Below are 27,691 nucleotides of genomic sequence, written 5' to 3'. Positions count from 1 at the left end.
CCAAGATGTCCATCGACAGATGAATGGATAAAGAAGATGTGGTATATATGTACAATGGAATATTATGAAGCCATTAAAAGGAATGCGATCTTGCCATTTGCAATGACGTGGATGGAACTGGAGGGTGTTATGCTGAGCAAAATAAGTCAATCAGAGAAAGACATGTATCATATGACCTCACTGATATGAGGAATTCTTAATCTCAGGAAACAAACTGAGGGTTGCTGGAGTGGGGGCGGTGGGAGGGATGAGGTGGTTGGTTGATAGACATGGGGGAGGGTATGTGCTATGGTGAACGCTGTGAATTGAGCAAGACTGTTGAATCACAGATCTGTACCTCTGAAACAAATAATGCAATATATGTTAAGAAAAAAAAGAAAAAAAAGAAGAAGATAGTAGGAGGGGAAGAATGAAGGGGGGGAAATCGGAGCGGGAGACGAACCATGAGAGACGATGGACTCTGAAAAACAAACTGAGGGTTCTACAGGGGAGGGGGGTGGGAGGATGGGTTAGCCTGGTGATGGGTATTAAAGAGGGCATGTTCTGCATGGAGCACTAGGTGTTATGCACAAACAATGAATCATGGAACACTACATCAAAAACTAATGATGTAATATATGGTGATTAACAATAAAAAGCAAAAAAACTGACAACTTGATTCTAAATTTTATAGAAATGTAAAGAAACTAGAATAGCCAATACAATTTTGAAAAAAAAGAAAGTTGGAGGATTTACAGTATTTGATCTCAAGCCTTATACAGCTAAATCAAGACGAAATTATACTGGTACAAAGACTGACATACAGCTTACTATAACAGAATAGAAAGGCCAGTAATAAACCAACACAACTGATTTCCAACAAAGATCCAATGGGGGAAAGGATTTTAACAAATGGTGCTAGTCATATGTAAAAAAAAAAAAAAAAAAAAAAATATATATATATATATATATATATATATATATGAAACTCAACCCTTACCCTGCACAATATCAAAAATTAACTTAAAAAGGATCACAGACCTAAATATAAATGCTAAAACTATAAAACTCCTGGATGGAAACATTGGAGAAGGTCTTAGAGACTTTGGGTTTGACAAAGATTTCTAAATTAGTTCATAAAAGCAACTTAGTATAAAAGAAAAAAACTGGATAAACTGAACATCTGAATTAAAAACTTGCTTTTCAAAAGACACCATTACTAAAATAAAAAGCAAGTTATGAACTGGCTGAAGATATCTATAGAACCTACAGGTGACATAGGACTTGTCTCTAAAACATATAAAGAACTTCAGACTCACATGGGCAATAGATTTGAACAGCCACTTCACGAAAGAAGATACCTGAATGGAAAATAAACACATGAAAAGGTGCTCGGCGTTATTAATCATTTGGGAACTGCAAATTAACATCACCATGAGGTTAGAGGGCTCAAATGAAAAAGAATGATGATAGCAAGGTTTGGCAAGGATGTGGAACAACTGCAACTCCCATACATTTCTAGTAGGAATATAAAGTTGAATAGCTACTCTGTTAAACAGCTTGGCAGCTTCTTAAATATCTGAAATACACCCATCTCATGTTCTAGTCATTCCACTACAAGGCATTTACCCAGGAGAAATATAAGCATATGTTCACACAAAGACTTGTATATGATTCCTCACAGCAGGTTTGTTTGTTTGTTTATTTATTTAGAGAGTGTGCGGGTGGGGGGGGGCAGAAGGAGAGGGAGAGAGAGAATCCTAAGCTAGGCGCAGAGCCTAGAGCAGAGCCAGACATAGTGCTCCATTTCACAACCCTGAGATCATGACCTGATCCAAAATCAAGAGTCAAGTTCAAGTGACTGAGCCATCCAGATGCCCCACCCCAGGTTTATTTATAGTGGCCATAAACTAGAAACAACTCAAATGTCCATCAACTGGCAAACAGACTTAAAAAAAAACCCAATTGTATTATATTTATACAATAAAATATTCAGCACTAAAAAGGACAAACCACTGAAACACAAAGAAACATGGTTAAATCAACCTTATGCTTAGTGAAAGAAGTCAGACAAAATAAAGTACATACCATATGCTTCCATATGCATAATGTTAGATTATGCAAACTAATCTACAGAAATAGTAAGTAGAGACAGGTTGCCAGGAGACAGATGTAGGATTGAGAATGACATTATAAAGGGGCATGAAGAAACTTCTGGGGGTGACAGATCTGTTAAATATCTTGATTCTGATGATGGTTTCACAGGTAAATCTATATCATAAAATGGATGAAACAGAACACTTTAAATATGTGCAGTTTATGTCATTTGCATATCAATAATAAAGCTGTTAAAAAGGAGAGACAGAATGTAAAAAATTTTCAACCAACACAAAAGAAAATAGGAGAAAAAAGAATATGAAAGATGAATGGAATACTAAAAATTAGTCAAATAATCCTAAAGATAAGTCAAGATTTGAGAGAGAAAAAGAATATAAACCAGGAAGGACATATAAAAAACAAATGGTAAGATGGCAAATTTAAATTCCAAAAGGTTTTGGGCGTATTTTGGTCTGTTAGAAGAAAGTGCCTCTCAAAATTTTAAAGAAAGAAAAACTTACATATGTACAAAAATAAGGGTTAATACGATGAAGGGATGGAATATGACTGTAAAGATGAAAATTATAAAGGATTTTATAAAAGGAATTGATCAGATAAGAAGTTGGTTGAAAAAAGAAAGAAGAAGTTTAAAAAAAAAAAAAAAGGAAGAGAATGTGATCAGGCAGGAGACTAAAACAAAGCCATACACTAGAGATTTAGGGTATATTTTGTTCTTCTGTAGAAGAAACTGTATCCCAAAATTTTAAAGAGAGAACTATATATATATATATATATATACATATACCAAAAAACATAATAAAAAACAAATAAAAATAAATCCCAAAAGGTCAGTGATTTTATCAAATAAAAAATCGAAGAAATTTAGTACTGTCAGACTAGATTTTTTAAATTTCATAATAATAGGGGGTATGGGAAGCCTGGCTGGTTCAATACAAAGAGCATGTGCCTCTTGATCTTGGGGTAGTGAGTTTAAGCATCATGCTGGGTGTAGAGATTACTTACATAAATAAACAATTTTAAAAAATAAGGGGCATATCTTATGTATAAGGAAACAAAAGTGTAAAAGGATGGAAAAAATATGTACCTTGCAAACATAAAGCAGAAAAAAGCTAGTATAGCTATATTAACTTTAGACAAAGAAAATTCAAAAATTAAAAAAGTATTACTAGAGACAAACTGAAATACTTCATATGGTAAAAGAATTGATTTATCAAAAAGATCTAATTATTCAAAATTCAAAGGCAACAATAGCTTCAATATATATAAAGCAAAATCTGACAGAGCTATAAAGAAAAACTGACAAATGAACAATCTCATTGGAAGATTTTAGCACATTTCTCACTATAATTGGCTAAACAAGCATAATCAAACTCAATGATCAAATGATTTTAAAACATAATTAACACATGTTAACTGACATAGAATACTTATCCACAACTACACAACTCTTTCTGAGTTTACTGAGTATTTGTAATGATTGACCATAGGATAGTCCATAATGCAAGTCTCAACACAAAGGACTGAAATTGGAGTATCTTTTCTCATCATAAAACAAGTAAGCAAGAAATTAACAAAATGATAACTAGAACATTTTCATGTATTTGTAAATTAAGAAATATATTCCTAAAGAGTCCATGGTTCAACGCAATCACAATGAGAATTAGAAATATTTTTAATTGAATGATAAATAAAAATACAAAATATTAAAACTTGTGGCTTTGTAGCTAAAGCCATCTCTGAGGGACATTTATAGCCTTTAAGGCATATATTTTAAGATTGGAAATCAATATGTTAACTCTCCATCTTTAGAGATTAGATAAGAATAATAAATCAAAGAAAGTAAAATGAAAGAAATAATAAAAGAGCAATAATACGTGATACAGAAAACAGGCATACAATATAGAAACACAAAAAACACAGAAGATGGTTTTTGAAAAGACTAATAACTTAATAACCTTAAAAGAATAATGAAAGAGACACAAAGAATACACAAATACCTAGTATTAGCAAAGAAAAGGAGAAAATTATTACAAACCCTACAGATGTGTGCTAATATTGTCATGAAGCTATTAAGTAAAATAGAAGTTATTTAAAATGTAATGAAATTAAAAATCCAGTTCCTTAGTCACACCAGCAAAATTTCAAGTACTCAAAAGCCACATATCATCCTGAACAGCATGGATACTAAACATATAATCACAAAGAGTTCAGCTGGACGGCACTGCTATAAACAATAAACAACTTTATGGTGACAGATTTCATAATTTAAACAAATTGACAAATTCTTGGGAAAAATATACCTTAAACTGACACAAGAAATATATAATGAATGATTAGAAGTTGGATCTCAAAAATCATTCCTGCAAGAATCCCCATTTGGATTTACAAGTGATTTCTTCTAAATATTTATGGAAGAAATAATTCCAATCATATGTAACCCTTCCAGGAAATAAAAATAAAGAACAAAGGATAGTCTTTTAAACAAATGGTGAAGTGACTGGATTAGACATTAAAAAAGAAAAAAGAACAAAGAACCCTTGCCTAAAACTCATACCTAATATAAAAAAGTGGATCATATATTTAATATAAACTATAGCACTATAAAAATTTCAGAAGAAAACCCAAGAGAAACTCTTTGGAACCAATGGCATAGTAAAAAGTTTTCAAGTATGACACCAAAGCACAATACATGAAAGAACAAAAATAATAAACTAGACATTATCAAAATTAAAAACTTTTGCTCTGTCAAAGATAGTTAAGAAGATGAGAAGAAAAGTTATAGACTAGGAGAAAATATTTCCAACCAAATTTCTGATAAAGGACATATATTAAGAACATATAATGAACTTTCAAACTTAATCACAAAAAAAGCAACCAAATGAATTAGAAAATAGGCAAAAGACATAAAGATTTCACTCTAAGAGGATATACAGACAACAAATAAGCAAAAAGATGTTCAACATAAAAAATCATTAGGAAAAACATAATTAAAATCATGATGAGATACCACTACACATTTATTAGTATAGCTAAAAAAAAAAAAATAGTGAAAACACCAAATGCTGGTGAAGATGAAAACAACTGCATCTTTCATATATTGTTGGTAAGAATATACAATGGTGCAGCCGCTCTGGAAAACAGTTTGGTAGTTCCTCTAAATGTTAAACCTAGAACTACCAGATGACCCAGCAACTTCACTTCTTGGTACCCAAGAGAAATGTAGTTAAATATTTTAAATCCAAAAACCAGAGGGGATGCGTGTGATATAAAGAAGCATGAGAGTTATCTTTGTGTTCTGTATCTTGAATAGTTCTATATCTTTATATATATAAATCTGTATATGTGATAAATGGCATACAAGTAAACACAAACCCCTGCACTAATGTCAATTTCCTGGTTTTGATATTAAACTGTACATACAGAAGATAAAACCATTAGGGGAAAATGGATGAAAGGTAAATAAGAACTCTCTGTACTGTCTTTGCAACTTCCCATGAATCTGAAATTATTTCAAATAAAAAGTTCAAAAAAAGAAGCATTTCATATTTCATAAGTCCATCATGATTAACATCAAACCTGGCAAAGATATAAGAAAAGACAGAGAAAGAGAGAGAAAAGATGGTGGAGGAGCAGGGGACCCTATTCCAACCGTTCCTCTGAATTGAGCTGGATATCTACCAGACCACTCTGAACACCCATGAAAGCAGCCTGAGATGTAAGAAGATATATCTGGATCTCTACAAACTGAATATCACAGGCGGTTGGTTTCAAGGTATGAAGCGGGGAGCTGTGATTCCACAGGTAGATATTGGAAGAGAAACGGAAGGGAGAGGGAGCTGATGGGAATCTTACACTGCCAGATTGCGAAAGCCTCCCCCGCCGGGGAAGGGGCACACTCTCGCAGACAAAGAGTGGTGGGGAAAGGACTTTAGGGGAGCCCCCCAGACTGAAACCTGGAGTGGCAGGGCCGTGCATGTGAACTGGGGGCGGCTGGCAGTTTTAGAAGCACAAAGGGCAGAGATGTGCCCCGACCTGGAGGCGAGGACTGGGAGTGCTGCTGAGGGGCGCACAACCCAGGACACTGCAGTTTTTAGCAGCACATAGAAATGGAGATAGTGTGGCCTGGAGAGCTCACTGAAGAACAGACTGCAATCTCTCTGTTCTGAAGCAGAGGGTTGGAAACGGTCTCTTTAGCTCTGACTCTTGGAAGAGACGCAGTAAGCCGCCAGAGAACAAAAGCCCCCCAAAAAACGGTTTTCACTGAGCCCATCCCCCCGACAGGGGGCAGGGCAACTCTGCCCAAACAGGGTTGCCTGAGTAACAGTGCGGTAGGCCCCTCCCCCAGAAGACAGGCTGGGAGAACAAGAGGCTGACAACCCTAAGGTCCCTATAAAACAGGTGCATCTTGCTTGGGTTGTGGTCAATAATTTGGACTCTGAATACTCCCTCAACCACCCCTCAACAGAATGACTAGGAGGAGGAACCCGCAAAATAGGAAAGACTCAGAGACTGTGACTTCTGCCACAGATTTACAAATGGATACAGATATAACCAAGATGTCGGAGATGGAATTCAGGTAGCAGTTATGAAGACAATAGCTAGAATGGAGAAATTGATTAATGGCAACATAGAGTCTCTAAGGGCAGAAATGAAAGCTGAACTCGCAGAACTTAAAAATGCTATCAATGAGATCCAATCTAATCTAGATACTCTAACAGCTAGAGTAAACGAAGCAGAAGAACAAATTAGTGATCTAGAAGACCAATTGTTAGAAAAGAAGGAAAAAGAGGAGGCCTGGGAGAAACAGTTTAAAATCCATGATACCAGAATTAGAGAAATAAGTGACACCATGAAATGTTCCAGTGTCAGAATTATTGGGATCCCTGAGGGGGTGGAGAGAGAGAGAGAGGACTAGAAGATATATTTGAGCAAACCATAGCTGAGAACTTCCCTAATCTGGGGAATGAAACAAACATTCGTGTCCTAGAGACAGAGAGGACCCCTCCCAAGATCAAGGAAAACAGACCAACGCCCCGGCATGTAATAATAAAACTCACAAATCTTAGAACCAAGGAAACCATCTTAAGGGCAGTTAGGGGGAAGAGATTCCTTATGTACAGAGGGAAGAACATCAGAATAACGTCAGACCTATCCACAGAGACCTGGCAAGCTAGAAAGGGCTGGCAAGACATATTCAGGGTACTAAATGAGAAGAACATGCAGCCAAGAATACTTTATCTGGCAAGGCTGTCATTTAGAATGGAGAGATGCAGAGCTTCCAAGACCGGCAGAAACTGAAAGAGTATGTGACCACTAAGCTGGCCCTGCAAGAAATATAAAGGGGGGGGGGTTCTAGAAAAGGAGAAAGACCCCAAGAGTGATACAGAACAGAAATTTACAGAGACAATCTATAGAAACAAGGACTTCACAGGCAACATGATGACAATAAATTCCTATCTTTCAATAATCACTCCCAAAGTGAACGGCCTAAATGCTCCCATAAAACGGCACAGGGTTGCAGACTGGATAAAAAGACAGGACCCATCCACCATATGCTATCTACAAGAGACTCATTTTGAACCTAAAGATAAATCCAGACTGAAAGTGAAGGGATGGAGATCCATCTTCCATGCCAACGGACCTCAAAAGAAAACTGGGGTAGCAATTCTTATATCAGAAAAATTAGATTTTAAGCTAAAGACTGTAGTTAGAGAAACAGAAGGACACTCTATCATTCTTAAAGGGTCTATCCAACAAGAAGATTTAACAATTGTAAATATCTACGCCCCCCCAAATGGGAGCAGCCAACTACATAAGCAAACTGTTAACCAAAATAAAGAGTCATATTGACAATAATACGTTAATTGTAGACCTTAATACTCCACTCTCAGCAATAGACAGATCATCTAAGCAGAAAATCAACAAAGAAACAAGAGCTTTGAAAGACACACTGGACCAGATGGACCTCATAGATATATACAGAACATCCCACCCTAAAACAACAGAATACTCATTCTTCTCAAGTGCACATGGAACTTTCTCCAGAAGAGACCACATACTGGGTCACAAATGAGGTCTCAACTGATACCAAAAGATTAAGATTATTCCCTGCATATTCTCAGACCACAATGCTTTAAAACTGGAACTCAATCATAAGAAAAAAATTGGCAGAAATACAAACACTTGGAAGCTAAAGACCATTCTGCTCAAGAAGTTTGGGTCAACCAGGAAATCAAAGAACTTAAACAATTCATGGAAACCAATGAGAACAAAAACACATTGGTCCAAAATCTGTGGGATACTGCAAAGGCGGTCCTAAGGGGGAAATACATAGCCATCCAAGCCTCACTCAAAAAAAGAGAAAAATTCCGAATTCACCAGCTAACATTACACCTTAAAGAACTGGAGAAAAAGCAACAAACAATGCCTAAACCACACATTAGAAGAGAAATAATTAAGATTAGAGCAGAGATCAATGAATTAGAAACCAGAAACACAGTAGATCAGATCAACAAAACCAGAAGCTGATTCTTTGAAAGAATTAATAAGATTGATAAACCACTGGCCAGACTTATCCAAAAGAAAAGAGAAAGGACCCAAATTAATAAAATTATGAATGAAAGGGGAGAGATCATGACTAACACCAAGGAAATAGAAACAATTATTAGAAACTATTATTAACAACTATATGCCAATAAATTAAGCAACCTGGAAGAAATGGATGCCTTCCTTGAAACCTATAAACTACCAAGACTGAAACAGGAAGAAACTGACAACCTGAATAGGCCAATAACCAGTAACGAGATTGAAGCAGTGATCAAAAACCACCAAAAAACCAAGAGTCCAGGGCCTGATGGATTCCCTGGGGAATTCTACCAAACATTCAAAGAAGAAATAATACCTATTCTCCTGAAGCTGTTTCAAAAAGTAGAAACAGAAGGAAAGCTTCCAGACTCATTCTAAGAGGCCAGCATTACCTTAATCCCCAAACCAAAGATCCCATCAAAAAGGAGAATTTCAGACTGATGCTGGGTCGTAGGGTAGCTGATGTAGTGTTCAATGATTCATTAGTTGTGTTTAAAAAAAAAAAGATTTTAAACCTCCTCTGCATTTTTAGAATAAGAACAAAGTTTCCTTGTTTTTTTGGTTTTTTTTTTTAAGATTTTATTTATTTATTTGACAGAGAGAGAGATAGCGAGAGCAGGAACACAAGCAGGGGGAGTGGGAGAGGAAGAAGCAGGCTTCCTGCAGAGCAGGGAGCCCAATGTGGGCCAATGTGGGCCTCGATCCCAGGACTCTGGGATCATGACCTGAACCGAAGGCAGACGCTTAACGAATGAGCCACCCAGGCGCCCAAAGTTTCCTTGGTTTTTGTGACAAAATAATTTTCATGGTATTTATTATCTACTTCATTCTTTTTAGTAATAGAATCCATAGTTTAAGTTACACAATTAGCTATTGGGCCAAACACTACAATTTGTTTGTTTATTTTATTTTATTATGTTATATTAATCACCATACATTACATCATTAGTTTTTGATGTAGTGTTCCATGATTCATTGTTTGTGTAAAAGAGGGAATTTTAAAATCAATAAGAGAAAACAGTTATATACAAAAAAAAAAAAAACCCTATAAAGCTATCAACTAATTTCTCAGCAGAAATTTTGCAGGCCAGATGGAAGTGGTATGATATATTCAAAGAGCTGAAAATAAAAAAAACTACAACCAAGAATATTGTACCTTGCCAGGTTATCATTCACAATAGAAGGAGAGAGAGTTTCCCAGACAAACAAAAGTTAAAGTTCATCACCACTAAACCAACCTTGAAAGAAATATTGAAGCGAATTCTTTAAATGGAAAGAAAAGGCCATAATTAGAAGAAAATTATGAAAGGAAAAAATTTCATAGGTAAAAGCAAAACACAGAGTAAAGATAATAGATCAGTGATTTATAAAGCCAGTGTGGAGGTTAAAATGCAAAAGCAGTAAATCAAATATATGTACAAAAACTCATCAAGGGATACACAAAATAAAAAGATGTACAATATGACATCATATACATAAAATGTGGAATGGGGTATAAAAATTTAGTGATTTTAGAACATGTCCAAACTTAAGCCACCATCAATTTAATAAACAGTGCAATACATGTAAGATACTATATATGAACCCAATGGTAAACAGAAATCAAAAACTCATAATAGATACACAAAAAATAAAGGAAAATAATCCAAGTATAATGCTAAAGAAAGCCATCAAATCACAAGGAAAAGAGCAAGAGAAGAAGAAAGGAACATAGAAGGACCACAGAAACAATCAGAAAACAATTAACAAAATGGCAATACATACTTATCAATAATTACTTTAAATGTAAATGGACTAAATATTCCAATAAGAAGAACTAGGGTGACTGTATGAATAAAAAAAAAAGAATCAACTATATGCTGCCTACAAAAGACTCACTCCAGACTTAAAGACACACACAAATTGAAAGTGAAGGGATGAAAAAAACATATACCATGCAAATGGAAGTGAAAAAAAGCTGGGCAGCAATGTTTATATCAAACAAAATAGACTTTAAAACAAAGACCGCAGTAAGAGACAAAGAAGGGCACTACATAATGATAAAATAATCAATCCAATGAGAGGATATAACAATTGTAAATATATACATACCCTACATAGGAACACCTAAATACCTAAAACAAATATTAACAAATGTAAAAGGAGAAATTGATAGTAATACAATAATAGTAGTAATACAATAATAGTTAACACTCTATTTACATCAATGGATAGATCATTCAGACAGAAAATCAACAAGGAAACAGTGGCTTTGAACACATTAAAACGGACTTAACATATATACAGAACATTCCATCCCAAAACAGAATACCCATACTTTTTAGGTACACATGAAACATTCTCCCAGATAGATCATATATTTAACCACAAATCAATAAATTTAAGAAGACTGAAATCATATTAGTTATCTATTCTTTTTTTTTAAGATTTATTTATTTATTTGAGAAAGAGAGAGTGCACATGAGCAGGGCGAGGGGCAGAGGGAGAGAGAGAATCTCAAGCAGACTCCATGCTGAGTGTGGAACCCAGCGCAGAGCTCAATCTTCTTAGAAAAGAAGAACAACCAAAACTCAAAGCTAGAACAAGGAAAGAAATAAAGATTGGAGCAGATAAATGAAACAGAGACAACAACAACAACAACAACAACAACAACACAACAATACAAAAGCTTAATGAAACCAAAGCTGGTTCTTTGAAAAGATAAACAAAATTGATAAAATTTTAGCCAGGCTCATCAGAAAAAAAGACAGGACTCAAATAAGTAGAATCAGAAATAAAGGAAAATAAGTAACTGACACCACAGAAATACAAATTATAAAGAATATTATGCAAAATCATGCCAACAAATTGGTCAAAATAGAAGAAATGGATAAATTCCTAGAAACACAGAATCTTTCCAAACTGAATCATGAATAGAAAATTTGAACAGATGGATTACCAGCAATGAAACTGAATCAGTTTCATTTTAAAAACTCCCAACAAACAAAAGTACAGGATCAGATGGTTTCACAGGTGAATTCTAACAAACATTTAAAGTTCATACCTATTCTTCTCAAACTTTCCAAAAAATAGAAGAGGAAGGAAAACTTCCAAATTCATTCTATGAGGGCAGCATTACTGTGATATCAAAACCAGACAAAGACGCTACAAAGAACGAAAACTATGGGCCAGTATCTCTGATGAACACAGATGCAAAAATCCTCAATAACATAGTATTAAACCAAATTTAGCAATACATTAAAAAAAATCATTTACCACAATCAAGTGGGACAAAACCATAGTTAACACATACTCAACGGTGAAAAACCGAAAGTATTTCCTTTAAAGTCAGGGACATGATGAGGGTGTCTACTCTCACCTCTTTATTCAGCATAGTCCTGTAAAAGACTTGTACTCTGAAAAATATAAGACATTCATAAAAGAAACTGAAAATGACACAAGTGGAAAGATACACCATGCTCGTGGATTGGAAGAATTAATATTGTTAAAATGTCCATACTACCCAAAGCAATCTACAGATTCAATGCAATCCCTATCAAAATACCAACAGCATATTTCACAGAACTAGCATAAATAATCGTAAAATTTGTATGGAACCACAAAAAACCTTGAATAGCCAAAGCAATCTTGAGAAAGAAGAACAAAGCTGGAGGTATCACATTTCCAGATTTCAAATTATACTACAAAGCTACAGTATTCAAAACAGTATGGTACTGTCACAAAAACAGATATATAGATTAACAGAATAGAGAACCCAGAAATAAACCCATACTTATATAGTCAATTAATTTAGGACAAAAGATGCAAGAATATACAATGAGGAAAAGACAGTCTCTTCAATAAATGATGCTGGTAAAACTGGACAGCTACCAATAAAAGAATGAAAGTGGACTACTTTCTTACCCCTCACACAAAAATTAACTCAAAACGAATTAAAGACCTAAATGTGAGACCTGAAAACCAGAAAACTCCTAAAAGAAAACATAGACAGTGAGGCACTGGGTGGCTCAGTCGTTAAGCGTCTGCCTTCGGCTCAGGTCATGATCCCAGGGTCCTGGGATCGAGCCCCACATCGGGCTCCCTGCTGAGCAGGAAGCCTGCTTCTCCCTCTCCCACTCCGCCTGTTTATGTTCCCCCTCTCACTGTCTCTCTCTCTGTCAAACAAATAAAATCTTAAAAAAAAAAAAAAAAGAAAACATAGGCAGTACTTTTGGATATCGGTCTTAGCAACATATTTATGGATAGGTCTTCTCAGGCAAGGGAAACACAAAAATAAACTATTGGGACTACACTAAAATAAAAAGCTTTGCACTGCAAAGGAAGCCATCAACAAAACAAAAGGTAACCCACAGAATGGGAGAAGATATTTGCAAAATGATATATCCCATAGGGGGTTAATATCAAAATACACAAAAAACTTATACAACTCAACACCAAAAAATCCAAACATTACAATGAAAAAACAGGATCTGAGTAGACATTTTTCCAAAAAAGACATACAGATGGCCAACAGACACATGAAAAGATGCTCAATATCACTCCTCATCAGGGAAATGCAAATCAAAACCACAATGAGATATCATCTTTTACCTGTTAGAATGGCTAGTACCAAAAAGATAAGAAATAACAAGTGATGGTGAGGATGTGGAGAAAAGGGAACACTTGTGTACTGTTGGTGAGAATGCAAATTGGTGCAGTTGATACGGAAAACAGTATGGAGGTTCCTTGAAACATTAAAGATATAAATACCATGTGATCCAGTAATTCTAGTACTGGGCATTTACCCAAAGAAAATGAAAATACTAATTCAAAAAGATATATGCACTCTGAGTTTACTGTACCATTAGTTACAGTGGTCAAGATATGGCCAAGTGTCCATTGATAGACGAATCGATAAAGAAGATGGGATGCACACACAAAACACACACACACACACACACGTGCACACAATGAGATATTATTTAGCCATAAAAAAAAGAATCAGATCTTGCCATTTGTGACAACAGGAATGGCCTTAAAGGGAATTATCCTTAGTGAAATAAGTCAAACAGAGAAAAACAATACCATATGATGTCACTTATATGTGTAATCTAAAAACCAAAACAAACAAACAGACTCTTTTTTTTTTTAAAGATTTATTTATTTATTTGAGAGAGCGAGAATGAGAGAGAGTACATGAGAGGGGGGAAGGTCAGAGGGAGAAGCAGGCTCCTCGCTGAGCAGGGAGCCCGATGTGGGACTCGATCCCGGGACTCCAGGATCATGACCTGAGCCGAAGGCAGTTGCTTTAACCAACTGAGCCACCCAGGCGCCCACAAACAGACTCTTAAATACAAAGAACAAACTGGTGGTTGCCAGAGGGAAGGGGAGTTGGGGGATGGACAAAATAGATGAAGATTAAGAAGTACAATCTTCCAGTTATAAAATAAATAAGTTACAGAGATAAAAGTACAGCATAGGGAATATAGTCAATAATACTGTAACCCCGTTGTATGGTGACAGATGATGACTTATTGTACAGAGTATAGAGTAATGTACACAAATGTTGAATCAATATGTTGTACACTTGAAACTAATATAATATTGTATGTCAATTATACTTCAATTAAAAAAAAAGCACAGCAAACTTTGTGGCACTTTAATGGACCCCAGTCCTATCCCCTGTTCCACAGCTCATCACCGCTTGTGAAAATAATAACTGATTTCTAATCATGGCAGGTGCAGAATGAGCTAATTTGCAAAGAATTATAATTATTTGTTCTAACCTGTCTGGTGGCTCCCTGGAATACAGGTTCAAAAAGCTTGTCTTTATTTTCCCTAACTCAAAACTGGCCTAATTCTAAAGCTGCTTCCCTGGAGGCATTTTTTTTTTTTAAGATTTTATTTATTTGACAGAGAGAGAGAGACAATGAGAGAGGGAACACAAGCAGGGGGAGTGGGAGAGGGAGAAGCAGGCTTCCCGCGGAGCAGGGAGCCCGATGTGGGGCTCGAGCCCAGGACCCCGGGATCAGGACCCTCAGATCAGGACCGGAGCCAAAGGCAGATGCTTAACGACTGAGCCACCCAGGCGCCCCCCTTGGAGGCATTTGTTGAAAACTTTTACAGGCTAGTATCTTAGCTACCGCTGACTGAGGTGACAGAAAACAGTTGGGAAAACAACAGATTAACCAAAAAGCTTGGGAGGAAAGGCTGAGGGATGGGATGCTCTGACATTCCTGGGAATCTAGAAGTCTATGTGCATGCTCAGAGCTGGGAGCATGCTCAGAAAAGACCTGAAAATGACAAAAGTTCTCACTACCTGATGACCTTGAGTGTCTTTGGAAACACAAAGTAAAGGCTAAGGCAGAGTTGTAAACCACCTGGGCTGAGTATGGAAGGCAATGTCCAATACATACACAGAAACCATGGCAAAGACTGGAAGAATTTTGGGCTCTAGGCATTTAAGGAAACTCTGTCCAATTATTAGCTGATCACTAAGCTAATGAAACAGATTTCAGTGGCCACACATGACAAAAAATACAGACTTCATAAAATTAGTTCAAAAAGCACTAAACAAACAACTATAATTGGACCAAATAACACCAAATCCTAGAAAGGAGACAGAATCTGGTTTCTAGAGTTGCCAAGTTATAATATTCATAATATCTGGTCTTCAATAACAACAACAAAAATTACAAGGCCTGCAAAGAAAAAAGACAATATGTTCCATACAAAGGAATAAAGATATAGAAACTGTGTCATCATCACTGTTAAATGCCACAGCATGGATGAACCTTGAAAACATTATGTGAAGCCAAACACAAAAGAGCACATATTGCATGATTCTAATTATATGGGATGTCTATAATAGACAAATTCATAGGGACAGAAAGTAGATCAGTGGTTGTCATGGAAGAGGAAGGCTGAGAACTGGAATTAACTGCTAACAGGTAGAGGGTTATTTTACTTTTTTTTGGTGTGATGAAAATGTTCTCAAATTAGATAGTGGTAATGGTTGCACAACATAGTGAAGAGACTAAAAACCACCAAAGTGTATGTACTTTTAAATGGTGAATTTTATGTTATGTGAAATATATCTCAATAAAAAATTCTATAAAAAGCTGGCAACATACATTGTATTTAATAATGAAATGATGAAATTTTAATAAATAATTTCAATGATGAAATAAATTTCAATGATGGAAGTTTTTGAGATTGGAAATGAAACAAGGATACTTGCTATCATCACTTCTATTCTACATGTATTAGAGATCCTAATTAGCACAAATAAAAGTATAATATACAGATAAATAGAATTGAAAAATAAATTTAGCAAGGTTGCTGGATATAAGATAATTACACAAAAATCAATTACATTTCTAAACACCAAATAGAATTAGAAAGTGAAATTTAAGAAACAATATCATTTATGGTGTCACCTAAAAACACTAAATACCCAGGAATAAGTCCAAGGAAAAAATATGCAATATGTACATACAAAAAGTTGTAACACAATATTAAAAAATTTTTAAATATGTAAATGAATGAATTTATTCATGGTTTTTAGAATCAATGCTGTCTGGATATCAATTCTTCAAAAATTGATCTACATATATTCAATATACTCCAAATTAAGTATTTCAGCTCAACAATTCGTGGAAAATGACCAAGCTACTTTAAAATTTATATGAAAACATAAAGTGGTAATCTTATAGAAGGAAAAATAAGTTGGAAAATTATTGCACCAGGTACTTATTATAAAGCTACAATAATTAATACTGTATGGTATTGGTGCAAGATGTACAAGTAGATTAACAGAACAAAGTAGAAAGCTTGAAAACAGACCCACACAGTTATGAAAACTTCTTTTAAATAAGGATGGTATTTGTAGAGCCGTAGGAAGCAGTATTTTCATTAAGTGAGCCAGCTGGTTTGGCAAACTTTTGAAAAAAAATTTACATTTAAACATTACTTCACCCAAACACAAAAATAAATTCCAGATTATTGATCTAAATGTGAAAAACAGAACATTAAAGCATATAGAAGGATTTAGTAGGTTTTTTTTTTTTTTTAAAGATTCTATTTATTTATTTGACAGAGAGAGACACAGCGAGAGAGGGAACACAAGCAGGGGAAGTGGGAGGGGGAGAAGCAGGCTCTCCGCTGACCAGGGAGCCTGATGCGGGACTCGATCCCAGGACCCTGGGATCATGACCTGAGCCGAAGGCAGTCGCCCAACTGACTGAGCCACCCAGGCGCCCAGTATTTTTTTTTTTTTAAAGATATTATTTATTTATTTGACAGAGAGAGACACAGCAAGAGAGGGAACATAAGCAGGGGAGTGGGAGAGGGAGAAGCAGGCTTCCCGTGGAGCAGGGAGCTGGCTGCGGGGCTCAATCCCAGTACCCTGGGATCATGACCTGAGCTGAAGGCAGACACTTAACGACTGAGGATTTAGTAGTATTTTTATGACTTTGAGGTAGGAAGAGATTTCTTCCAAACACCAAGTATGGAAAGGAAGGAAAAGCATGATGATTAAAATTAGTAACTTTGGTCAATCAAAAGACACCATTAAGAGAGTGAAAGGGCAAGCCAGAGTGGGATAAAATATGTGCAGAAGATCTATTTATGAAATATATAAAGAACTCTTTACAAATCATTATTAGAAAACACAGGCAAACCAATTAAAAAAATACTTGAAAAGACATCACATAGGAAATTATCAGGGTCCAATAAACATAAGAAAAGGTGTTCATTCAATCTTATTGATCAAAAAATATGCAAATTAAACCATAATTAGATTTCACTACATACCTACCAGAATGGTTAAAATACAAAAGACTTGACCAAGTGTTGGCAAGAATGTAGAGTAACTGGAATTTTCACATCCTGCTGCTGAAGTATAAGTTGATAAAAACATTTTAAAAAACTGTTTAGAAGGAGAGTTGAGCTTTACTGCAACTTAACTTCAAAATAGAAATTTATACATATGCATACTAAAGTACAATAACATTCATAGGACAGTTATTTATTGTAGCCAAAAACTGGAAAAAATACAATTTTCAACAAAAAAAATTCTGCTATATTTCTAAATCAACTATTATACATTAATGAAAATGAACAACCTACTGCTACACACAACAATGGACAAATCTTACAAATATAAGACTAAATGGAGGAAAGCAGATGCAAAAGAGTACATATGGAATGTGTTATGGACTGAATGTTTGTGTTCCCCCCAAATCCTATGTTGAAATCCTAACCCCCAATGTGATGGTATTAGGAGGCGGGGCCTTTGGGAGATGATCAGGTCATGAGGGTGGAGCCCTCATGAATGGAATTAGTGCCCTTGTCAAAGAGACCCCAGAGCGCTCTCTCACCTCTTCTGCCATGTGAGGACACAGCGAGAACACTGCGGTCTATGACTTAGGAAGAGGGCCCCCACCAGACACCGAACCTGCCGGCGTCTTGATCTTGGACTTCCCAGTCTTCAGAACTGTGAGAAATAAATGTGTGTTGTGTAAGCCACCCAGTCTATTATATTTTTGTTATAGCAGCCTGAATGGACTAAAACAGGGTGATTCCATTTAGAAACTTCAAACAGCAGGTAAAACTAACCCATGATGTTAAAAGTCAGGATCATTTTATCTTTGTGGAAGAAAAGGAAGGTAGAGACCAGGAGGAAGAACAAGGGAGGCTTCTGGACAAATGGCAATGTTCTATATCTTCTTGATTTTGGCAACAGTTAACTTGGTTCACCTTGTGACAATTCACTGAACTGTATATTTATATTTTATGTACTTTTCTGTATTTTATTCAATTAAAATAAATTTTTTAAAGTTTACTTACCTGTTTTTTCTGTGTTTTGTTTCTGTTTTCCAGCCAATCATCCATTTGTTCCTCAATTTCTTCTATAGAAGTTCCATGATCATAAGATTGAATATATGCACTTTCTAAAGGCATATATACAGGGAATTCAGGTTTTGGTTTTTTTACTTTAACTTTCTTCTGTTCTAAAAATGTTTAAGAGAATAAATTATTGAGGTTTGTTAAGAAAGAAAATAATTTTTAACATTTTATTCAGACACTGAATCTTGAAAAAACATATATTGTTCTTTCATCAAAATAGAATTATATACAATGGAATATAATTCAGCCATAAAAAGGAATGAAATCTTGCCATTTGCAACAATATGGATGGACCTCAAGGGCATTATGCTACGTGAAATAAGTCAGAGAGAGAAAGAGAGACAAATACCGTATGATCTCTCTTATGTGGGGAATCTTAACAAAACCAAACAAAACACCCCAAAAAACCCAGCTCACAGATGCAGAGAACAGATTGGTGGTTTTCAGAGGCGGGTGTGGGGAGTGGGAGAAATGCGTGAAGGGGGTTAAAAAAAATTACAGTTGCTTTGCTATAAATAGCTAGCTGTTTTATTGTGCATTAGCTACTGCATTGTTTTTAAATGAAACTCAGAGATACTAATGATGAGATGATCACGATATAACCACCATGTCAATTTGTATATATCTTTAGTTTTCAAAGTACTTTTTATGAAACGTTTCATACTAACACAATGAAAAAAGCCTGGTCATAATAGTGACATAATATCGGGCAATTAACTTAACCCTTAGAACAAGTGTCTATTTTCTCATCTGTAAGAGAAAGCTAAATCTAATCTTATAAAGCTAATATATGGAAAATGATATAACCCTAACATACTACTTGGTGCAAAAGTGTCTCTTGATAAATAGTATATACATTCATCTTTTCAATATTTTAACAAATGCAAAATCTAATCTGATGGCACCAGGGGTAGTTATTAATAGATGGCTATCAACTGGCCTCTTCATTAAAGCCCTTTTGATTAGAGTCAATATTGAGAAGCAACTCCATTCTTAATTGCTATAGTCAAATTCCATAGTCAAATTTCTTATAATCATATCTCCACCATTGTGTATGCATGTGTGTTTGCATATTCTCTAATGCTGATGTAGTAAAATTAATACAATATTGTCATAGAAATAGATAAATTCCTAAAACACAGAATCCATAAACATTTCAATTCAGTGGGAAAAGGATTTAATAAATGATGCTGGCACAACTGAATATCCAGTTGAAAGAAAATTGGACAGAATCTTACAAAATACACAAAAATAAATTCCAGTTAGATAAGAGACTTGACTTTAAAAACCCAAATAATAAACATCTTGCAAAAAGAAATCTAAAAAACTACATGTACTATTTAAAGGATGAGGAAATCTTAAGTAAAACGGAAATATAGATGCTATAAAAAGATAAAGGAGAGAATAAACAAATCAAGAGAGAAATGATACATTTGAAAGGAAGGTTAAAGAAATGCAGTTTGGATTAATAACATGATTTTATACCTATCATATGGGCAAAAATCTAAAAATCTAATAAAAGTTACTGTTGGCAGGGAAAGGGCCATCTCTACATTGGTGGTAGAAATGTGAATTATTATATTGTAGCCTTTTTGGGAAGTGATCTAAGAGAACCTGTTAAGATTTAAAAAAAAAATGTTTTCTCCAGCAATTCCCTCAGAAGTAAAAGCATTAAAATGTAATTGTATGTAAGTACATGGGTATATATGTATGTCTGTACGACCATTTGTTATTCATAGAGATACAAAACTGTTAACATAGTAAATGTATATTAGTAGGAGAAATGACTGAATAATTGTTGGTGACGTATCTATACTAAGGAATGTTAAATTGTCATCAAAAGATACTGAAGTAGAGCTATACCACTTGACTTACAGAGATTTTCATGAGTTCGAGTAATAAAAGCAAGATGGAGAAAAGCATGTAAGATTCTCTATTTGCAAAACAAAATAATGCCTCTTCAAACCTCTACATATGCCTGTATATATATATTCATCTAAATGTATTTGAATATCATTATAAAAGCATGGAGAAAAATATGGATGAATGTCTATAAGGTACATAGGGGGTAGAGATAAAGAAAAGAGGAAGCATAGAGACAATGAAGGAAAAGAGAAGGAACATATTACTAAAAAATAAATAATATATATGAATGTATACTTACATATTTTTACAAAGTTGTAGGTATAAATATAAAAACAAAACTTAAAGATTATATAACATAAATCTATCTGAAAATACAATTTCTAAAACCAATAAACCCACAGCTTATAAATATTCACTGATTTCTTGCTACTACTTTACTAATACAAGGCTAAGACTGTAGCATCTAACATTTTGCGCTTGGCAAAATCTTTCATATGTTAGAAAAAATGTGTTTTCAAAACATGTCTAAGGGAAAAAAAGACCTCTATTTGCTAACTACCCTCATCTTTCCTGCAAATTTCTAGTTTCAGTAAACTCTATATAATTAGTATGGGCCCAGCTATCATGAATTTTGGCATTATAAACACATCCCTATTTATAGTTCATCCAAGAAACACAAATCAATGAATCATGGAACACTACATCAAAAACTAATGATGTACTGTATGATGACTAACATAAAAAAAAAAAAAGAAACACAAATCTAAGATTTTTTTAGCAGCATGATGAATATATAGGGAAATTTTTGAGTTAAATAAAAGGTATAGAGTATTTTTGCTAGAAGAGTAAGTTTTTTAATTTTTATTTTCTTAACATATAATGTATTATTTGTTTCAGGGATACAGGTCTGTGGTTCATCAGTCTTACACAATACACAACACTCACCACAACACACACCCTCCCCAGTGTCCATCACCCAGCAACCCCCCCCATCCACCCACCCCTCTCCCCTCCAGCAACCCTCAGTTTGTTTCCTGAGATTAAGAGTGTTTTATGGTTTGTCTCCCTTGGAAGAGTAAGTCTTATTAAAGTTTAGTAAGTTATAGTCTTCAAGTTAAGATAGATTGGTTTTTCTTAATGACAAGCCTGACAAAGGCTAGAAACAAAAACTAGCCAATCAACCAAACAATAACAACAAAAATCAAACAACAAAATCCAAAATAAACAAATCAAAAAAGAAGTAAAACTCATGATACCTTAAGTGTCTAGTGACTGAAGAGAAATGGTTTCCTCTCAAAAGAAAAATGTATTCAACATGATTGTCAAAGGAATGAGAAATGAGCCAAATATCATTTTAAGGGAGTCCTTCCATTTAATGCTCTTATTCAACAAAATGACGCAGAGTTTGGGTCCAGGAACAAAAAACAAAAAAACAAAAAACTCTGGCATAAGTAACCTTCTCATATATTTGGAAACTTACACTAAACAATTCAACTAGTAAGTCAGCCATTTAGATCAAATACTTCCTGTCACACATTGCAACAGTGTTTATTATCCTAAGACACATTTGCTGAATAGTAATTTGGGCTCTTTGACCATGAACCTGAGGATTTTCTTTAGGTTTTTTTTTTTTTCTTTTTAAAGATTTTATTTATTTATTTGACAGAGAGAGAGCGAGCAAGAGCGAGAGCGAGAGAGCACTGCAGGTGGAGCGGCAGGCAGAGGGAGGGGGAGAAGCAGGCTCACCGAGCAGGGAGCCCGATGTGGGGCTCGATCCCAGGACCCCAGGATCATGACCTGAGCCGAAGGCAGACACTTAACCGACTGAGCCACCCAGGTGCCCCTGTTCTTTGGGTCTTGATTAACACTTGTACCTCTACGGTTTTGAAAAGAGTAGAAAAGAGTTTAAACTGAGAAAGTCCTAACATCTTGTTATTACCTTCTTTTTCTAGCAGGCACAGAGAATTTCTCTTTGGAAATGCTCAGACAATAGTGCAGCAGATATTAATGAAATGTAACTTGGAAGAAGAAAAGGAAGGAAGTTTTAATCAGTTTTGAGCACTATACTTAAAATCCAGAACTGAAAAACTAGATTATGTCAGAAAAGTTATCAGAATAGTAAGGAGATTTGAAATCATGTCATTAATATGAAAAGTGGTAGAAAAATGAGAAAACAAGAAGTCAGAAAAACTAGGTTCTATATCTTTAGTCATTCACCAATACATTAGTATTTCCTTCACATTACTTATCTCTAAGTCTCCACCTGTAAAATGAAATATCTGCTCTACCTATCTCACAGCACAGTTGCTGAAATGAAATCTTGACTTGTACAGGAATGTGCTCTAAATATTAAGGAGGGATAGAACTATGTGTTAAACTAAGCTCTTGATAAAATTCCCTTCACTTCCATCTGCTTCTTCCAATATAGTTCCCATTCCTTCGACCTACTGGGGTCCCAAACCTTGGAGTCATCAATTTCCCCTTCTCTCTTACATTCTGTATGAAATCCAGTAGGAAATCTTGTTTCTAACTTCAAAATACGTAAGAATTCCATTTTTTTACTTTTATCATTCTGATCCAAGCCATCATCATTTCTTGTCTGGAGTCGTACAACTCCCAACTGGTTGGTCTCCTTGTATCAAGTCCTTGTTTCAGTCTGTTCTTAACCTCACAGCCAGATTTCTTAGACCATGTATCAAATCCTGTCACTCCTCTGCTCAACCTTCCTAGGACTTCCCATTCCAGAGTAAAATCCAAGTTCTTACTCTAAGTGAGTATGCCTCCCATCCCCACCCATTCATCATCTCTCTGACCTCATTTTAATACTCTCCAGCCTCCTTGCTGTTCCTAAAAAAATGCAAACCTTTCATCTGTTGCCTCTACCTGAAAGCCACTCCCTCACCTGCCTTGCTTACTCCCTAACCTCCTGCAGGTCTTTGCTCAAATGTGTATTACCGAGGCCTTCCCTTGTCCCTGCAGTAGGCCTGCCACATCCACATATATATATATACATGTGCTTCCCATCCCTCTTCCTTGATACTTTTTACTTCAGCATTTATCACTACTCATCTTGTTGGCTCTTTCTAGGAGGGCAAAATTCTTTTTTTTTTTTATTTAATTTTTTTAGATTTATTTGAGAGATAGAGAGGGCAAAGGAAGAGGGAGAGAAAGTCTCAAGCAGATTCCATGCTCAGCATGGAGCCCTACATAAGAGCTCAATCTCACGACTCAGAGGTCATGACCTGAGCCGAAATCAGATGTCAGATGCTTGACCTATTGCGCCACCCAGGCGCCACATACATGGGCAAAAATTCTTATTTATTTCATTCACTACTGAATTCTCAGTGCCTGGGACAATATCTGGTGCTAAATAAACAGTGAATGAATGAATGAATGAATGAATGAATGAATGAAAAAGCTCTCACTGTGGACAGATCTGGGACTAAAACTCAGACTCTGCAATTTACTAGCTCTTTTGCTTAAAGTCCTTTACTGTTTTGTAAAATGGGAACAACGGTAATACTACATGTCATGAGTTGTTAATGAGGAGTAAAGAGATTAAAGCATATAAAATGATTAGAATGGTACCTAGAATATAAAGAACTTGTAATGAACTGTGCAAAAACGTAGTACTTAAAAATTACTATCCTAATATACAAAAGATACAAAGAGGGGAGTTCTGGAGAAAGGAAGAAGCCCTAAAATGCATATGTGGACCAGGTGAAACAACTAAAGGAAAAGGTTAAAGTAGAACAAATTAATACATAATTTTCTAAGAATTTTATTTCCCCTTCCAATAAAAAAATTTCCAGATGAACAGAAAACTTTGAAGGTAGGAGTAGTATCATTTATTGATTCTCACATTTCATTCAAGTTTGTGAATTTAGTATATGCCAATGATAATGTACATTAAGAATACAGTACTGTGGGAACAGTTCTAGTTAAAAAGGATTACCTTAACTAGAAATTATGTGGTATCTAACTACTATATTTTACCTTATACTGCTTACATACCTGTATATTGCCAGGCTTTTAAGATGGGTGGTTTTTTTTTTTAAAAAAAGTCCCCGATACTATATTAGACAATTGGTAATTTAAGTGACTGGTGAATCTAATATAAAACTATCAAAAAACTAGGATGGTCTCACCAGAGTACCATGAGCCCAAATTTGTAGACCAGGTTTTTGTTTTTCAAAATATTTTCATAAAAGGGAAACAAGTCATAGAACTGACTCCTTATGAAGTATGTCACATTACTCAGCTTCTCTCAATTTCTTTATTTTGAACACCAAAATACTGCTTGAAGAAAACACACATAAGCTAGAATCCACCTCATCAGTACTAATTTTGCCTTCTTATAGAGAATCAGTTATAAAGAAGCAAGTAAGTAAATGTAGCTGTTTATATTAAATTCTGGGGTACTGTATCACAATTGCAAGTGTTTGATGCATTTGTAAAGAAGCATTTAGAAAATCACTTTAAAAAATTCAAATTTCCACTTCTAGAAAAATGGAGGAAAAGTACTTTTCCATACTCCTCCCACTAAGAAAATGGAAAGACCCTAAATGTTACATATAAAACAAACACTGAAGACTGATTTTTGAAGAGAAGACAGGCCAGCTAGGTATGACAGGATATGATGAACACCAAGGTGGTGAGTACCCTTGGTTTCCTTGCATAGTAAGACAAGCTTAGATAATAACTGATTTACACTTCAAGCAAACAAGGGACAAAATTGTGACCAACCCTTTTTTGCCAGCAAAGGCTAATGAGAAGCCTAGACTTCTGCCACTGTGAGGCTGTAATAAGGCACCCCAATCTCCCTACCAGGGTGATGTGAAAAAGACTTTCTTTCCTGCTGAGAGGTAATAAGGATCCCTTCCCCTGTAAAGTCAATGATAGGGGTAGGGGTAACCTAGGCTAATGGGAAGCCTAGACTTCCATATCTACCCAGGGGTTATGGGGCATCCCTCCCTCTCCCTGCTACGGTGGCTTTAGAGAAAGTCTTGAGGAGAGTCAGGGCTTTCACAACTGCCCAGGAGTAAAGAGACCAACCCTCCACAATGTCAGCATAGGCCAGGTGGGAAACTGTAAGTAGGCATTCTTGCCTATCCCAGCAAGGGGATATCAGCTGAGTGTTATCGGTGTGGCCTACTGGCATATGAGAACACCCACACCTGCCCAACCCTAAGAAGATCCACAACCACCCTCTCCCTCAGCTGTAAAACAGGCTGTGGACTTCCTGAGTGTAACAGTGTAATAGGGCAGCAACTCTCCCCTTCCTTGGCTCAGCTAGAGCACTGTCAGAGAACATCAACTAAGATAGTACACTTAAACAAGATTCAGAGTATTATAACATAATACCCTAAATGCCCAATTTTTTTTTTAAGATTTTATTTATTTATTTGAGAGAGAGAGAGCATGAGCATGAGCAGGGGGAGAGTCAGAGGGAGAGGGAGAAGCAAGCTCCCCGCTGAACAAGGGATTCCACACTGATTCCAACTTGGGGCTCAATCCCAGGACGCCTGGGATCATGACCTGACCAAAGGCAGATGCTTAACCAACTGAGCCACCCAGGTGCCTCCAAATGTCCAAGTTTAAATTGAAAAAAATCCCTCATCATGCCAAGAACCAAGAATACCTCAATTTGAATAAAAAAGATAATCAACAAGATGAAAAAGAGATCCAAAGTATCTGACTAGGATTTTAGAGTAGCCATATAAAAATGGTTTGATAAATAATAACGAACATTCTCAAAATAAATGAAGAAATAAAAAGTCAATAGCAAAGACACAAAAGACATACAGAAAAACCAAATGGAAATATCAGAACTGAAAATGTGCTAACTAAAATTAAAAATTTAACGATTGAGAACTCAACAGAAAACTGGAACAGAGAAAGTAATCAGTTAACTTAAAGACAGAATGATAGAAATTGCCTAATCTGAAAAATAGAGAGGGAAAAAAAAAAGAATAGAGCCTTGGGGACTTCGGGGACTATAACAACATTCCATTAAACAACAGCAGAATACATACTCTCTTCAAATGCCCATGAGATATACACTAAGCGAGACCATATCTTGGGCCATAAAACACACCTCAACAAATTTAAATGAATTGAGATCATACAGAATAGGTTTTCTGACAAAAATGGAATCAAACCAAAAATCAGTAACAGAAAGATAACACAAAATTCCCCAAATACTTGGAAACTAAAAAGCATACTTAAATAATCCAGGTATCAAAGAGGAAGTCTTGGGGTGCCTGGATGGCTCAGTCATTAAGCGTCTGCCTTTGGCTCAGGTCATGATCCCAGGGTCCTGGGATCGAGCCCCACATCGGGCTCCCTGCTCTGCGGGAAGCCTGCTTCTCCCTCCCCCACTCCCCCTTCTTGTGTTCCGCCTCTCACTGTGTCTCTCTCCGTCAACCAAATAAATAAAATCTTTAAAAAAATAAAAAAAAGAGGAAGTCTCAAGGAAAAAAATACTGAACTGAATCAAATGAAAATGTAATGTATCAAAATATGTGGGATGCAGCCAAAACAGTACTGAGAGAGGAATTTAAAGCACTAAAAGCTTACATTAGAAAAGATGAAAAGCCTCAAGACCATAATCTAGGCTTCCACATCAAAAGCAATCAAAATCAAAACAAGCTCAAGAAAGCAGAAGGAATAATAAAAATAAGAGCAGAAATAAATGAAATAGAAAACAAAAGCAATAGATAAAAAAATCAATGAAACAAAGAACTAGTTTTTTGAAAAGATCAATAAAATTGACAAACATCCGGCAAAACTGACAAAGAAAAAGAAAAGAGAAGTTACCACTGAAACAGGAGAAATCACTAAGGACATGCAGAAATCAAAAGGATAAATTAGTATTAGAAACAACTATACACACATAAATTTGACAATTTGGATGGAACTGACCAACTGCTTGAAAAATACAAACTATCCCAACTCACCCATAAAATAGATATATAAAAGAGATACTTAAATAAGTCCTGTAATTACAAAGGAAATTTAATTTGTAATTTAGAAACTCCTAAAATAGAAATATCCAGTCTTAAATGGTCCCACCAGAGAATTCTACCAAATGTTTACAGAATTAATACCAATTCAACACAGTTTCTTTCAGAAAATAGAAGAGAGAATGCTTCCCAATCCCTTACATGATGTTAGTACTACTCTGATACCAAAATCATACAAAGACACCAAAAAGAGAAAACTATAGACCAGTATCTCTCATATAGGTGTAAAA

The 27,691-nt window shown here is 35.5% G+C and overlaps 1 protein-coding gene across 2 annotated transcripts in view; it reads right to left on the bottom strand.

Annotated features, from left to right (window-relative positions):
* Positions 1–27,691, bottom strand: part of DNAJC1 (DnaJ heat shock protein family (Hsp40) member C1) — a 222,955-nt gene that overhangs the window by 91,426 nt on the left and 103,838 nt on the right. For both annotated transcript variants that reach the window (XM_021696797.1, XM_044915533.1), the window contains exon 8: positions 18,511–18,674. In XM_021696797.1, the coding sequence (XP_021552472.1) occupies positions 18,511–18,674 (164 nt within the window). The remainder of the gene's footprint in view (positions 1–18,510; positions 18,675–27,691) is intronic.

The sequence above is a fragment of the Neomonachus schauinslandi genome, chromosome 5 (genome assembly GCF_002201575.2).
Source record: "Neomonachus schauinslandi chromosome 5, ASM220157v2, whole genome shotgun sequence".
NCBI classification, from domain to species: domain Eukaryota; kingdom Metazoa; phylum Chordata; class Mammalia; order Carnivora; family Phocidae; genus Neomonachus; species Neomonachus schauinslandi.
Note: the sequence above shows the minus strand (reverse complement) of the source record. Positions and strands in the feature narration are given on the sequence as shown.